The sequence below is a fragment of the Ciconia boyciana genome, chromosome 2 (assembly GCF_034638445.1).
Source record: "Ciconia boyciana chromosome 2, ASM3463844v1, whole genome shotgun sequence".
NCBI lineage: Eukaryota > Metazoa > Chordata > Aves > Ciconiiformes > Ciconiidae > Ciconia > Ciconia boyciana.
In genome coordinates, this window is record NC_132935.1 from 9,250,349 (window position 1) to 9,266,288 (window position 15,940).

The 15,940-nt window shown below is 37.2% G+C and overlaps 1 protein-coding gene across 6 annotated transcripts; it reads left to right on the forward strand.

The window, feature by feature from the left end:
- The first annotated feature begins 1,698 nt into the window (after window positions 1–1,698).
- On the forward strand, window positions 1,699–12,260 carry TMEM71 (transmembrane protein 71). 6 transcript variants are annotated; one of them, XM_072851870.1, is made up of 13 exons: window positions 1,725–1,830; window positions 1,964–2,043; window positions 2,925–3,068; window positions 3,407–3,497; window positions 4,942–4,999; window positions 6,074–6,286; window positions 7,099–7,253; window positions 7,769–7,948; window positions 8,488–8,563; window positions 9,078–9,127; window positions 9,311–9,383; window positions 10,294–10,475; window positions 12,129–12,260. In XM_072851870.1, the coding sequence occupies exons 4-12, from the start codon at window positions 3,458–3,460 to the stop codon at window positions 10,430–10,432; spliced, it is 984 nt and encodes a 327-aa protein (XP_072707971.1). In that variant the 5' UTR covers window positions 1,725–1,830; window positions 1,964–2,043; window positions 2,925–3,068; window positions 3,407–3,457; the 3' UTR covers window positions 10,433–10,475; window positions 12,129–12,260. The 6 variants fall into 6 exon arrangements, with proteins under 6 accessions (XP_072707973.1, XP_072707975.1, XP_072707974.1 ...); XM_072851869.1 differs by lacking the exon at window positions 2,925–3,068; XM_072851871.1 differs by lacking the exon at window positions 1,964–2,043 and having other exon boundaries at window positions 1,746–1,830.
- The last annotated feature ends 3,680 nt before the right edge of the window (window positions 12,261–15,940 follow it).

Genomic DNA, 15,940 nt, shown 5'->3' on the forward strand with positions numbered 1-15,940 from the left:
CATTTCTAGAATTTGAAATCTGATGGTTGAGGTGGGGCTTGGGGTGGGGTAGGCAGTTTGAGGAGCAACAGGTAACAAAAAAAGTTGTATATAAACTTTTTTGTGTGTATATAAACTATAGACTAGCACCTACCCATGAAATATTCACTAATGCACAAAGTTTATGCATCAAAAGCTTGTGGAACAGCGAGTTGCAGATATGAATGGTAGCGATTAAAAAAGAAAACACCTCTAAGTCTAAATATGACATAGACACAATATATTTTAACTATATAGACAAACATAAAAGGCCAATGTCCTTCAAAAAAGCAGCCCAAGCTCAGAATTAACTGCTTCCTGTTGAGAGGAATATGAAAAGAAACCAAAAATGCTCCCAAGAAGTAACCTCTGCTGTAAATCAAGGTATGTCTAGAAATTCTTCAGTAGGTGACTTAGTTTTAAAGACCATTGGGAATTTATGTCCATTGCCTGTAGAGAGACAGGGTGGCCTGGGAAATCCTACTGTGATGAAGCCCATGCATCCATAGAAATAGTTTTGGACTAAATTTCCTCATTGGCATAATTCCATTAAATTAAAAGAAGTGATGTGAAGAACGAACATGGCCCTGTCTTTTCACGTTTGAGCAAAAGGGCCTTAAAATGTTCATTTTAGTTTAGCTCTCAAACAGAAGCTCTTTTGTAACATCCTAATTGCCTAATTCCTACTTTTGTTTCCTTTTCTGTGAGGTGAGAATTTTGCATTCCTTTGTTATCAGTGGAAGTATTTTTCCTTTTCCAGGAAAAAAAAATTATCATTAAATCAAATCAATCATATTTTACTAGATTTATGCTTTCTTTTTGTCAGTGATACATACAGACATCAGGAGAGATACCTACTAGCATATTTTATCTGTTTGTCTGGAGATGAAGTTTTGCTCCCTAAGGTTGTATAATTCTTCACTGTCAAGCAGCTGATTTATATTACTTTTGTGTGTAATACTTCTAGAGCCAAATCGTTTTGATTGCCAGGACATCTTATTCAGGATGCATTTCTCTTTATGTGGTTTTGACTTTATTTTTGTACACTTTAAGATATGATTAATTTATACCTTACATAGTATGAAACATATAGAGTGGAACAATGAATATGTTTACAAATAGCTTTATTCCTTTCTCCTTTCAAAGGAATTTATCTTAACATTGCATGATATATATTTGCAATAATGTTTTTGACCGTGAAACTTAAACAACTCTGAACTCTCACCAAATGCATCTTCTGTGTAATAGTGCTTTTGCAAAATGTCTTGTTACTATACACGGATTTTTTGGTAGCGGAATCATTTTCCTACATCAAAGCATGTCAGGCTCACAAGTATTTCAACAAATGGAGTGATTTAGATATATCACTTTAAAGTTTTCTGAGTGAGGTAGAAAAGTAAAGCTGAAACCAAAATCTGTGTCACTTTTCTTGATGAGAAAAGGTTCTGTCTGTGTTCTCCATATCATGATTGGAGTAAAAGGTTATTTATAGTGTATCTTCTCTTTCGCAACAGCCTGCAAGTGTTCACTGGGCTAATCTTAATCTTCAGTTTGCTCTGCAAAATGAATGCTTCTGATGTGAGGCTACTTTACAGGAAGCATGACCTCATTCTGCCTCTGTGCCGCTGATTGCACGGGCTGTTTTCAAAAGGAAACAGGGGACTTCATAGACCTGCCTTTCCGAGACCCAGGGCTAATCTCTTCCAGGAAGCTGCAGAAGGAGCACCCTCCACTTCACGTCTCAGAGGCTCTCGTGTTGATGATGAGAAACTTTTTTGCATACGTGTGTTAATAGCGAAATGGATTTTCCAGGTTTGGAAGATTTTACACGTCTTTATCTCTTAATATATTTGTCAGCTGAGGAATAACTAAGCTTTGGATTCATTTCTGTACTGCTCTTCAGGGTGTTTTGTGGTTTTGTGAATGTTGTTATCATTACCTGCAGGGAGAAAAGACTAGACTGCTCTTCAAAAATGACTGATATGTGTGAACAAATAAAACTGTCTTTGTAGACACTTGTGTTTGGTAGGTACAATAGAATAAAACCGGTTGCCGGGGCTTCAGCTATTGTAATAGATAGCACTATATTTTAGTACATAGTAATGTAAATATTTAGAACATAAACCTGGACAGGGGATTGCTGGCTACCAATTAAGGGCATCATTGGCTTAAAGATTAATTTTATTTTAGGAGGGAAAGGTAATTAAAACTGACTGGTTTGGACAGTGACTTTTTGTTTATATTATGACATGGGCTTTTGGGTGTTTTGAAATTCAAGGGAGGTTGTTGCCTTAAACTTTTTTTTGAATTCTTGATATAAAATACCGCCATGTTCACCTCAAGTTCACTTTTAGTGACATTTCTTTAAGCTGTTGGCCTTTTCTGATGTCGTAGTTTAAAGGTTCTGTATTGATGTTCATTTTGTGGATTACAGATATAATACTACTGCTTCATTGTACAGTGGTGGTTGAGATGCTTTGTTTTGGCTTGCTTATATTGTTACTATAGCTTCTCACACTATTAATAGCCCAGAAATGGGACTGAATATTAAATGAAAGCAGAACACTGTGCAGCATTGTCTACAACATGATGTTTCCATGCTTTCTCCAGCATTGATTGAATTATGATTTTCAGGAATCCTCTTTATTAACTCATGAGACAAAAATTTTCATCATCAAGGGTAGCAAAAAAATCCATTGGACTGCCTGTTCTATGGCTTTTTACAGAAGCTTGGTATTATCCTTACTTAAAACAGTTTGAAAGCAAATTACAACTGCTTATTAACTGTTCTTCAAAAGAGAGAAAGTCGTCGCCTCCCCACTAATATATTTGCATATGTCTATCTCTCACTTTCTTTTATAAATATATGTATATACTCTATTTTCCCTTAAATTTTACTTCTGCAGAGGATGGCAGACAGACAAGCATCCTGCAGAGACATACCTTGCAAATTTACGAGACAATTCAAATTAGTAACAGAAGGACTGTGGTTTGTTCTGCCACTTTGATCAGTATGTGTCAACACTTTCTAATGAAAGTACTACCCATATGTAAGCTACTATTCTTAAAAGTTATTCTTTTTTAGTCGTTGCTACTTTATATTATCATACCTGAAAAAGTCACATGCAATACAATTGTGTTGTCAGTTTCACTTGCTGGAAAGTTTCACTCTCAGATTATTAAAGAGTTGTAGTAGGTATAACTGATGCTGAGGTATACTTCTATATCCCTTTTCAAACAAATTTGCCCTAGAATCAATTACTTTTGCCGAAGCGAGAATATATTGTAACTAATAATGTGATATATAGATGATACTATCTTACACATTCTAATTTTCAAACAAGACAAAATAAAAGATACTTCTGTTTCTTTTTAAACTCTTTTACAGATAATCTATATTACCTGTTATCCCAGGGTGTATGAAACAGTCCTTTTCAAGATGTATGGAATATCACATGTTGCATTGACACCAGGAGCAAGTAAATTTGTGCACGTTCATCAGAGCTTTTAATAAAAAAAATCTGTTGTGGAGGGGATCTTGTTTGACTGATAAGATTTGGGATTTTGCTGGTTTTAGTTTATATCCAGATCTACAAACCACCTGCTGCGTTCTTCCTGTATTTTCTTTTAGAGTTTGGATTAATTTCTTTGTTTTGAGTATAGTATTTTTGCACAAATAAAAATCATTATTTTGCCTAAAATAAGAGCAATTATTTCAGGAGCTAATTGTATATGAAAAAACAGGTCTACAACTTGTCAGCCTGTGAAATACACCACCACTCCCACCTTTTGTACAACTTGCTGTGTGACATTCTGACCGATGCTACTTGATCTCTTTGTACCTCCACCAAGTTTCTTCCAGTTGTCTCCTCCTCAAGTTATTTTTGCCAGGCTTAGAGCATAATTTTCTTGTGGTAAAGTGAAATGTTTTTCTTCCAAAGTGTAGGGAAAACAGTACATATGGGAGTAGGGTAATAGGACTGATTTGTAAAAAAATACCCTAGAAAGTTTTTCTTCCCTTCTTTGGTGACCCTGCCTGGTCCCAAGGTTCAGTCAGCCTTCACATCCAGGCTGTGACTGACAACTGAGCTCCAAATGAGGATAAACAAGATCACCAAAGTGACCTTCACGTCTTGTCTTTGCTTCAGCTCATAACTGAACATTAAAAAAAAAAAAAATCTTCTTGGATAGGCATTTACTAACAGTGTTATAAGCATGATGCTCTAAAGATATAGGAGAGGTAAGGTCTTATAGGGAAAGATCATATCTTTTATCATTCCATGTAGTAACAGATATAAATTCTCCCTGTGGATAACCATTGCTCATATTTCGTAAGATTGATTCTGTCAGATGCTGAACATCTGACAGCACTTTGCAGGCTTGAGCCATGGTAATACAGACAAATCCTATTTCCTTAGTCTCATGCCACAAATTGTCAAATCTTTGTCACTGTCACTATCCCTATGCTTGTTGTGCCATGCCTGCAATTTTCATCTGAAAAAAGTATTGTAATGGCAGTGGTGGCCTTTCCATTCTACTTTATATCTATTGCTAGTACATGTACTATTTTTGGCATGAAGCAGATTTCTGGGAAAACACCATTAAAATTAGTGCAGCTATTGCATTTGTATCCATAATTACCTCTCTCAAGGTTGTAAGCCTTGAGAGAAAAGGACAAAAGAGTACAAGTATCCGATGATGGTTGCCTCTGATTCTGTATTGTCCTGGTTGAGATGAGTTTCCTATAAACGCTATGTCTTTCCTCCATTCTTTCATCTGTTTTATCTCCTTTAATGTCCGTTTCTTTTTTAGCTTCTTTTATGATCTTTTTGATATGCATAAGGTACCTGTCAGTGAAGACCTGTCAACTGTTTGAGCTGTCAGTGGATATGATAACGACTCCTTCTTATTTGGCCTTTGCAGGTTCAACAGCATTTAATGGAGAACATAGACGCAGCCTCTCACAACATATTTTTCCAAGGTATTGAGGAAAATTATACTTGTTTAATTTTATTTTAGTTTTGTCGGAGATTCTGTAAAATCCCTCTTGGGCCACTTAGAATTGTAGTGCTGATATTAATTTAATTACTGCTTTAAATGGAAGTTCAGAAGTGCTGCTATGGAAATTGGAAGCGCTGTCTTTGCAATTAGAAGGTTTTGGAGTACCTCTGTTCCACTTGCTTTCCCCTCCACTGAAATTATGGTATCCCTCTGTGACATGCCATATGGGATAGTTAAACCTGCTGCTGAAACGCATGTCAGCCACCGAACCAATCCAGTGGCTTCCCTTCTTTCCACGGATGTCACTGCATGGCCACTTGGAACTCAAAGGTCTTGAGGAGAAAGGACTCACCGTAAATCCAATTTTACTTGAGCTAAGTAAAATGTCTACAACATTTAGATTCTTTCACCTCTGTCACTACTCACTTCTATTTTAAATACCACATAGTATATTTTTCTGTGCTATATTTCATCTCAAAGTCAATTGTATTTCCGTTCTGGATGAAGTTATCACCATGTGTAGACTTTATCCCGTGTTGTTCTAGCTGCATGGTACTCTAGGATTTGTGAGAATTAAAAGTCATGTATCCTTAAATCTTCATTAAGTATGGCTAGGTTATAAAAAGCAAATAAATCCTGCCTGGTTCAGAGGCACTCAGGCTTGCGCCATGCAGAGTAACTCAGAGAAGCAAAATACTGGACTACCTCTGATGGCTCCAAGTAGGTCTAGATCTGGCAGGACTTCTTGGCCAAGAGCACTGCCACGGAAATACACCATGCACTTCTCAATTCAAGCTGGCTCCATGCATTCATGAAATGCTCCACCTGGCATGAAGCCCTCCTGTAATCTGAAGCTCTGGAAAGTGTGATGGAGGCACACTCTAGCTGGCTGAAACCCCCGAGGTCCAGAAGTAATATCATTATATCCACACATTTTAAATCCATGTCTTTACCAGTGCCCATCAGCTGATAATGTAAATTCATTATTATTAAATCATGGGTTTGTACTGTCTAGACGTTCACTAAATTAGAGGGTTTTGTTTCTCCTTTTCAGTTATGCTTGTGCCTTTTTGGATGATGACCCTGCCTATGAGTGTCGTTCCACAAATCCTCTGACAGGCTCCCCTTCCCCATGTCGCCGCAGCCCTCGACTGCTTTCTAATGGTTATTACGTTTTGACAGAAGACAGTTTTCTGTCTGATGAAGAGGGCAACATAACACTGGCACTATCCCAGACAAGTGTTACATATAAAGAGAATTTAGTTCGGTAAGTGAACTATATGCAGATTTTACTCAATGTTGGCAATTATTTCCTCCACATCTCTGGACTTAGCTGGAGGTATCTGTGTGGCTGTCTACATTTTGCTTGGGATAAGATCAGCATTGCTTCTTAATGGGAACATCTCAATTTATTTAGTTTAGAGAGCGCAGTGATGGAAATAACTTGATTTTCAGTCATGCCTAATCTTACTACCCAAAAACTCTTCAGTATACAGTTGTTGCTGTAATTGGAGCTGTGTCCAGTAAAGAAAAAGGAGAGCTACAGCTCATTTGCCAATGGGGTGTTACCATGATAAGGAATAAGAAAAAAGTGTATATATATATTTATCAATCATATATGTGTAAAAATAAAAAGTTCTTGTCCTGCAATTCTTACTCAGGGAAAAATCTCCCTTGATTTCAGAAGAACATCAGTTTAGGAAGGTATATAAAATGTAGTTCAAAAAAGTTGAAGTACAGTGGATTCAGGCTGCACCAAATGGGATACGGTAGAGTGAAACTCATGGGTAGCATGAGACCACTCAGAGCAGTATCAGAGCCCAATAACTGTAGTATCATTTGGTATCACAGTATTCAGTATCACAATGCATGATATATTGCCATGCTGCTAATACATTCCCTGACATTATTGCAGTGTGCAGCAGTCATTCCTGGTGACATACCCAGGGTCAAGAACAGAGCCAGGAACAGTACCCAGAACCTGGTTCTTTCATGTCAGTCCTGCAAGCTTTAGAGCTCTGTCCCTGCTCAACGAGAATAATTAACTCTATTCCTTGACGACATGTCTTTTATTTCTAGGGTATTCAGGCGAAGGAAGAAAATCCGTCGCTCTCTTGCCAGCTTGTTCAACCTCAGTGCTTCCAGTTCATGGCTTAGCAGCACCATCCTCAGCAATATGGATTCCTCCCATGCAGATGATCCTTGGCCTGTAGAAGCCAGTCAGAGTGAGATTGGTAAGCCCTGACCAGATACCAAGTAATCAAGCTACAACATTACAGTCTATATTTAGTAGGATTTGGGTATCTCTTTCTATAGGTTTTGCAGGGGTTGTCTGCCACGATGTGCAGGTAAAGGATAGATGGACAACAGAATTGTAAGTGGTGAACTGAGCTCCTGGCATTAAAACAGAGCACAAGTCCACAAAGACCTTTGTGCCAAAAAGGCATTTTTAGACTTAATTTGAATCCAAAGTCATCACCAGTGATGTTTATGCTGGTGTCTTTAATATCTGGCACCGTCTGCTTTCACCTGGCTGTTTTAATAACATCATTGTGTTACGCTCTATGCAGTTTTGTCTTTACTCTGCATATTTTCTCCTGCATACATTGAACCTGCCAGTTCCCTACCCCTAACAATTTGATAGCCTCCCTGTGATTAAGTAATTAATTCCCCCCCCCGCCAATTCATTAACACAAAGTCTCAAAGCTCTTCTTTTGTGCAATCTCAGTTACATATGCACTTTTTGTAGGTGATTCAGACTTTTCTTCTGAATATAATAGCCATGTGCCACAAAGGCAAACTCCAGCATCTAACAGAGCCTCTCTCACCAAAGATGACGAGTTTCTTCAGCCTGAGAAACCATTTTGTGCTTCAAAATCCTGCTCTCCATTAACGAAAAATGCAAATGAAGAGACTATGAGCAATGCAGGTATGTTACATTCTTATTCTGATATGCCTCATTTTTAGAGTGAACTGGAAATACTCATATTAAAAATATTCTTATGGCCCCTTGCAGAACAGAATTTATTTCCTGAAGCATACATTTTAAATGACTGATTAAAAATTAAAAAATCTTAAAATTGGTATTTACTTGTTTACTCCTCTCTGCTCAGATCTTTTCCTGTCCTATGTTCAGTGATAAATGGAAAAAGAAAAAAGTGCAGTGAAGAGGAAAATGGAGGAAAGGGCATGGGAACAAAAACTGAAACGGGCAATTATTCAGAAAGGCTTGTTTTCTGAGAGCATGGAGGGCACAGTGTCTCTATGCTTGTGGGGGAAAAAGACTCCTGAGAGACACCCAGAGCATGAAAATTAGGTTTCCACTTTGAATCACTCTAGGCGAATTCTCTTAAAAAGAAATGGAAGAGACTGGCCTCACAGGCTGAAGGTAGTCTTTGCAAACACCTCCTGTCATATATTTACTTTCCTGAAAACTCATGAAAATTACTTTCCTTTTTTTTGTTTTAGAATCCAGGACAGTGCGAAATGTCCTTTCTCAGACAGTTGCACTGATCACATGTTTAATCATTTCAGTATGTACAAGGTAATTTTTATTTCTTTTATTTGTTGTTTCTGATATTAATGCTTAGTCCATTTCAACTGGTGAATAAAACATAAATTAAGGGTCACATTTTCAAAGTTAGATATATCTTACTGTGAAAATACATTTTCACATGATAGTCAATGCAGGCAAATATCTGAGCTATATAGATATGCACAAAAATAAGAAATATGTATGCAGATATGAAAACTACTTTGTCAAGTGTGCTTGGACACGGGTTTTGAAAGGCTGAGAAGAATCAGAATGGATCCATGTCTTCCTAAGAGACCAATATGGGTGTTTCTCTCAGTCTGGGAGTGCTGAGGTCTTTCTTTCTAAGAGATTATCCTCAATAGCTTAAGTAATTTAAAGTTTCAAATTACAGTTCACCTACCAGAGTTCAGAGGGTTCATCTGCAAGAACCTTCTCTCCTCCTCTCACCCAGGCTTCACCTCTATTAACCCAATATGCATCCCTTGGTTTTTTCTAACCTGTATGGGTATTGTTATATTCTCAGATATTTTCTGGGAGGATTGTCTGCCACTTTGTTGCTGATAATTTTAGTTTGTAAGTACAGACTTTCTTTATATTCAACACACAAGATTTTACCAAGTCACATCTGAGGACCAAAATCCATCCTTGGATGTATATCCACAGCTCTTATTGATGCTAATAAGAGCCATATGTGGGCATATGGGGACCAAATGTAACCTTCAATCAGTTACAGGATTTTGCATTTGAATTTCACAGTTCTTTTGTCCCAAGATGCTGCTGTGTCATCTTTCTTCAGTCTTGACACATCTTTCAAAACAACTACGTTTTGGTAAGTGGCTCCAGTGTCATGTGATGAATAGAGGAATTTAGAAATGTTATATTAAGAAGAGGAAGGAGAGATTCCTTCTCTTGTTTTCATGTCAAAAGATAGAAGGCATGATCTGAAGTTACTGATGGAGGATTTGGCTTTTCCTGTTGCTGATTTGTATTCATATAAACTTTCTGTTTATTTTGAAAAACTGCCTTTTCATAATATGCAATAAATGTAGTAACACCTATTTGTTAGCAGAAAAGGAAGATAAACCTAATGTGCCATAACATGAAGATGCAGAGACAAAGCAAGGATAGTAACTTATTATGAATCCCAAGGTGTGCTTTCAAGCCTTGCACTGAAGTCCACTCCTAGGCCACCAAACCAAGCCATTTTGTTTGACTGGAAAAAATAAAAACAGCTAACTATGGTGCTAGCCCCATCACTGCCTTCCAGGGACTACAGAATTGATATGACTTGGCCCCACAAACCCAATGCACCATTAGGTTCAGGACAGAGCTTTGCCTTTGGCTTGTACTGTAGCCTGATAAATGTCTTAGAAAGAAGTATTAAATCAGTCTGATCAGTTGAATTAAGGTGCTGATGTTGCTGTTTCAGACCGCTTTATTTCAAAGTTTTGCGCAGAGCTGTAGCTTCTAAATCCTTCTGGAGAAAAAGACTTACATATTTAGAAGGTCTGAATTATATCTTTAGAGCAAGCTTATACGTGGGCCTCCATGCTGAAAGCATGTATCTATGTGCAGGATTTATGAATTACCGTTCTTTCACTTCTTACACAGCAGAAAATTCTTCTGAGTGTGTAAAATCTAAAATGCTGCTAAGACTAAAAACATTCGGACTTATCTGAATTTGTATGTGGCGAAAGTGAAGCTCAAAAGGATATTCTTTGTTTCTGAAACTGTGTCAGGGTTCAGGAGTTCAATGTATCCCGAGGGCAACAAGACCATCTGGCAGACCTCTCAGCCTTTGAATCGAGTATATTGGAAGTTAGAAACCACAAGGCACAACTTGGAGAGCCATATTGCAGTGATAGTCTCATGTTTTGAGCACCCAAAGGTCTTAGCACACCACCTCAGATACTCAAGGATGGTATGTTACACTTTGTTACTCTGTCATTAGTCCCAATAAAATCAAGGCCACCAGGTTAGGACTAGCGTGTTGCAAACGCGTGCTCCAAAGTACTGCTTTCTGACTTCCTGAATAGTTTATCCCTAAGTCATAAACAAAGCTGTTCCTCACAAAAGGAAAACAAATACACTCTGAGAGCTTTTCAGTCACTGGTATACAGAGGATACCTCTTTTATGCTCATCGCAAGGAGAAGTTACCTGCTCAAACAAGTAGTCCTACAGCTTGACTAAATTTGGCAATTCAGAACCTACATAAATACGCATTATAACAAACTGTGGTTTAAATCAAGACACAAAAATGTATGCTTTATTTCCCCACCCCCCCCCGGGAAATAATTGGAAAGAAAGAATAATGGTTGAGTATATGTTTAAGTTTAGAAAGAATTCCATACTTTTTGGGGTGAGCCCTATTAGAAACAGGGTTCAAGCATGCCAGAAAGGCTCCCTGGACTTTTAATTAAAAGAAGGTTTAGCTGCGGGACCCTTGCCAGTTTCCACTGCGAATTACTCCACTTTGCTGTCTAAAACTCCTTTTTCATTTTATTTGGATGAAATTTTTTTTTTTTTTTGACAACAGTTGCTAAATAGCGTAAGCTGTTTAACAAGTGCTGTGCTTCAGTCCAGAGAAAACATGTTTTTCAGTAACGGGCAAAGCAAGTCTTCCTTTTTCCAAGTTTAAACTGAACAGTAGGGCCCGGTGCTGTACTGCTCTAGTTTGGTACCATTCCACTGAAGGAGTGAAGCAGCATCAACATGTATCAGTCCAGAATATCTGGAAAACACTTACAGATTCTTCTTTTCCCTATTCTTTTTCAGTCAAGCCTCATCCTCAGTCTCCAGTTTCTGTTTATCAAGCTTTTCTAAGTCTTGGTGCAGCTCAGAACCCTTAAAAGAAGAGCACTGATTTATTTGTACTTGGACCTGGCCATCCCAGCCCTGGCTGCGTTATTTCCTTTATCTCTTTACTTTGAAAAGATAAAAATGAAAAGAAGGAACCAAGTGGAGCTGTGCCCGCATTTGTTTTCCTTATAATGTGGATAAAACAGCCTTGTTCATCAGTTTGCTGGTTGAGTGCAGTTCAGCTTCTGAGATCTAAAGGCATCTGCACAGCTGCAGACGCAACCTGGAAAACCTTTCAGTCAGCCCTCAGAAAGAGGTTGTTCATCCTGAGAGCAAAACATTTTAGAATGGTATGCAGGCGTTTGATCACTTTGCAGACTTACTAAAGCCTATGATGAAAAATACATCCTACTTATCCAGCATGCCAAGCAGTGGATGCTAGATATGGCACTTCGTAAAGTCAGTGGAACTGTTTATGTAAGGGCTGCCACACCAGAGCTTTAAAGGTGACTCTTATTTTGAAAGCCAGTATCAATATTAACCAAAGCAGGGACTACAGGATGGAATGGAGAACCTGGGACTTGTTGCCTAGCAGGAGTAAACTAAATACAGACTGGCACACATTACTGTGAGACAGGACCTCCAGCATTTCAAAACAAGCTTGTCTCTTGCCTTTCTTAAAAACTTAAAGGCAGAGTAGTTACTTCTGTATATTTCAAAATGAGTTCACTAACAGTTTTCATTTTTCCTTCTCCTCAAATTTATTTTCCTCAGCTCTTCAGCATCAAACTACTGGATACCTCCTTATGGTTACCATTACACATGTTACTGTGGAAAAAAATAACAGAAATGTTAGTAATCGTTCTTCAAAATAAAATTAATTTTAGCTTTATTTTTATTCTGGTCAAACTGTGGGTGAGGCCATACTTCTTGGTGACTATTTGAAAGCAGTCATGCAAAATGATTGCTGTACCTCTAGTCTGTTATGTTAAGGAAGTCCTACAAGCATGGGGTCCTACAAGCATTTTGATAGGAAATTGATGGTAAATAGTGTTTTCAAGTCCTGTTCAGTTTTTGGTAAACAAATGATGTTTTCCAATACTTTACATATTAATATCTTGTAACAACATGCTGTCAAAGATAATGGATTTGAACAGTGGCTGAGTACATGCGGCAATGTATTTCAGAAACTTTACTGTATCGTGTCTGCACTGCCTTTTGACCTTTACGCTGCACATTAAGAAAAGAGAAAACAAAAGGAAGAAAGAAATATTATTGGAAGGAAAGGACTCTTCAGAAAACCAGGAATCAGGATGTGGAGAAGCAACGATGAATCTGAATTACCTGGATTCACGTACAAAAATATGAGACCTGCAGGTATTAACTTTACTTTGGAAACACTGAGCCCTACTTTTCAGCTTGGATCTTTGCTACAACAGAGACTAAATTACACATAGAACCTGTGGGTTACCGAAAACGGTTATCTTGTGACTCCAAGCTTTTAATAAGCTGCTTCTTAGAATATCTCTCTGTATACCAGTTTAGCTAGGACAGCATGGATTTCATCTTCCCGTGCAACAAAATGATGGTAATGAGTGAGGATGCTATTGCCCACCAAATCATTCTATAACTAGTGCTGCTTCTAGTCTACTTGTCCCCTGTTGTGCTACAAGCAACGCTAGCACAGCCCCAGCTGCTAAATGAGAGATGAAATGCTGCCTGTGGAAGGGCTAGCTCTGCCCATGGGGTACAATCAGGCTGGCAGGCATAATGACAGGGATTTGAAAACTCTGCAGCGAAAGCACACAAACGAAAGGTTCAGGTGGAAGAAAGAATCAACAAAACTGGAACACCACCATCTGTCCAACTCTCTGTCTAAGCCAAGCTCAAGCAGGTTATAGCTGTATTTCTAGCATCAAAAATCTGAACAAGTGATGCAGTGAGGAAAAGGGTACTTGAAATTAAGTTTAAATGTACATTCCTCTTTCAAAGTGTAAATATATGAGGGTTATATTTTGAAGATAAGCATCAATAGCTCACCATTAAGAGCTCACAGAGGGAAATTTCACCCAAATTACCAATTTTGCATAGTAATTTACTTTTGCCCAGTGCATTAAATTGACTTTATATGAAGACAGACCATCTGATGTCACAAGACCAGGTTTTATAGTTTCAATAAATGGCGACAATAAAATGTTCCTCTTCATAACACTGATGTAACTGTAATAGTAGTTATAATACTCATATTTACTTGTAGTTAATACATCTGAATAATTTTGTCAGTATTAAATAATTCTGCTTTATTTACTCTAACTATGGAGACAACTGAAAGCAAATATCATTGTGTAATACGTATAAATATTTTGTGTTACCTATTTTATTGCTAGTTATAACAGGTCCTTTACTAAATGCACTTTTAAAACTAAAGGATTATAAAAATCTTTAGTGTTTAAATAATCTCCTGGAAGAATAATCTGGAAAATGAAATCCTATAGTGAGAGAAAAGTCTAAGACTGCAATTACCCTGCAGTCATCGAAGCAATTATGCTGAAAACTAGAAAAAAATGAGTTCACTGTAAACTACTTACTTCACTGTGAAGTGAAGAAAAAGCTGATTCAGCTTGCCAAAAATTTTGTCTAAAATTAATCACTATAATCTGTCTATGAATAAATATAACCTGTAAATTAGAATTGTTCTGATCTGGAAAGGGGGAAGTTCTGGGACAATTTGGCAATTGGAGTTCAAGGGCTAAAAGTAAGATGCTTGGGATCTGTTAAGATCTGCCCTCTGTGATATTCATTAATGCTGAATTAAGAAAGTTCTATTCAGTTACCAGACCGGTTGGCTTTGGCAGTTGCCTTCCATATATTCCAATGGACATAAAAGCAAGCCTTGCATTGTTTCTCTGAAGGCACAATAATATGTTCAGTCCTGTTGGATGAAAAATTGAAGCCACAATCTGTCTGATGAAATATTGAAGACAGTATTTTCTAACCTAAATGTTGAAATCCAGACTTTCAGAGGTAATTAGTATTTGCAGCTTCTGTTAACTCAAGTATCAAGCTTAGGATAATTGTGAACTGTAATTCTAGCAAAGTAAAACCACTTCTTGAGTAATGATTAACTGATGCATCTACAAACAGAGGACTACTAGAATTTTATGTTTCTGTCCCCGGTGATTAAACTCTTACTCCACTTTAATATAGCACCTTATTTAGAAAAAGAGAATGAAAGAAGAATTTCAATATATGGATTTATAACCCCCTGTACATTATCTCATACTTTCCATTACTATTATTTTGTTGTCATTACATCTTGTATTTTACTCTCCCGTTTCTTGCTGTGTTCAGCTGAATTTCAGGGCCATTCTTGAGTATATATCATGTAGTGCTTTTTATAGCGGGAATGTTCATGTTGAAGGGAACAGTAGCAAGCATGATGATAATATTTATGGCATCCCTTAGCTTATAATGTTCCTAGTCCGTGAGCAAGTCTGTTTTGTACTCATAGAAGGCAAACCACACAAACATTAACATTTTTGAGTTCAATGATATGGAATAAACCACACTGGTACAGAATACAGGTATGGCCAATTTAGTCCAGCTCTGCAGAATCTGCTCTTTGGTGTATTTTTTTTGTGAATGAGCTGCAGTGTTTTGTAAACCTCTTTGTACATTTCAGTACACACTGAGCAAAACCGTTACTTCATTTTATATTATTTCTTTTTTATGGTTTCTCATGCTGCGTTTTTTTTCCTTATGTCTGGCATTTACATATCAGTAAAGTTGTTCCTGTTTGCATTTCTGCCTGTATTTGAGGGTGTTGTCAATAATGAAGATTATTATTAGGAATTGCAAATATGCCAACAAATTTGTTATTTGTGAGCTTATGTCCTGCCTTGTAGGTTGTGTGCTCTTTGGAAGAGGATTTATTGGTACTTTGGTGTGAAAAATGAAAGCCTCATTTTGCTACAGTTACTAAGTAACTGTTACTGCCATAGAATATAATAATAAGAATAAGAAGAATAATAATAATACCAAACCAAATAATTTAATAGGAAATAAATAGAAAGACATAGGTTCAGATTCTGAGTGTGTATCAGTCAACTGATTTCCACTAGCTAAGACTCTGACCTGCAGCATTTTAACAGCTAAGATTTGTCCATGGACATCAATTTGCTAGGGCTGTAGCACCTTACATGAGTATATACTGATGGAGTGAACACATATTCAAAATGCTTCTGTTGCACTGTAATGATAATGCTATAAAGCTTATTTTTGTCATGACATAGAAATATATTTTATATTGCACTATTTTACACATTTAACAAATAAACTTGTAATGTATTAAAGCGGTAAAGTGAATTTCTTCAGGGAAGGCATGCCAGATGGGACCCTTTTCTTCTTCCTCAACTCCATTCTCTTTGTAATGTGGCTTATTACATTATATCTATGTACATTGCTTCAAGCTAAGAATTCGGGCTTGTGCTACTTAAAACTCTTAGTACATAATTTAATTGAAAAATAGCTGCATGAAAATAATGAACACAATAAGGTCAATGTATGTAAATAAAAAATTTGTGTTT

Coding starts and splice junctions, on each gene's coding strand:
- TMEM71 (XM_072851870.1), top strand. CDS start 3,458: ATGTATGGAATATCACATGTTGCATTGACACCAGGAGCAA. Junction 6,287..7,098: donor TATAAAGAGAATTTAGTTCG/GTAAGTGAACTA, acceptor TTTTATTTCTAG/GGTATTCAGGCGAAGGAAGA. Junction 9,128..9,310: donor GTTGCTGATAATTTTAGTTT/GTAAGTACAGAC, acceptor TGAATTTCACAG/TTCTTTTGTCCCAAGATGCT.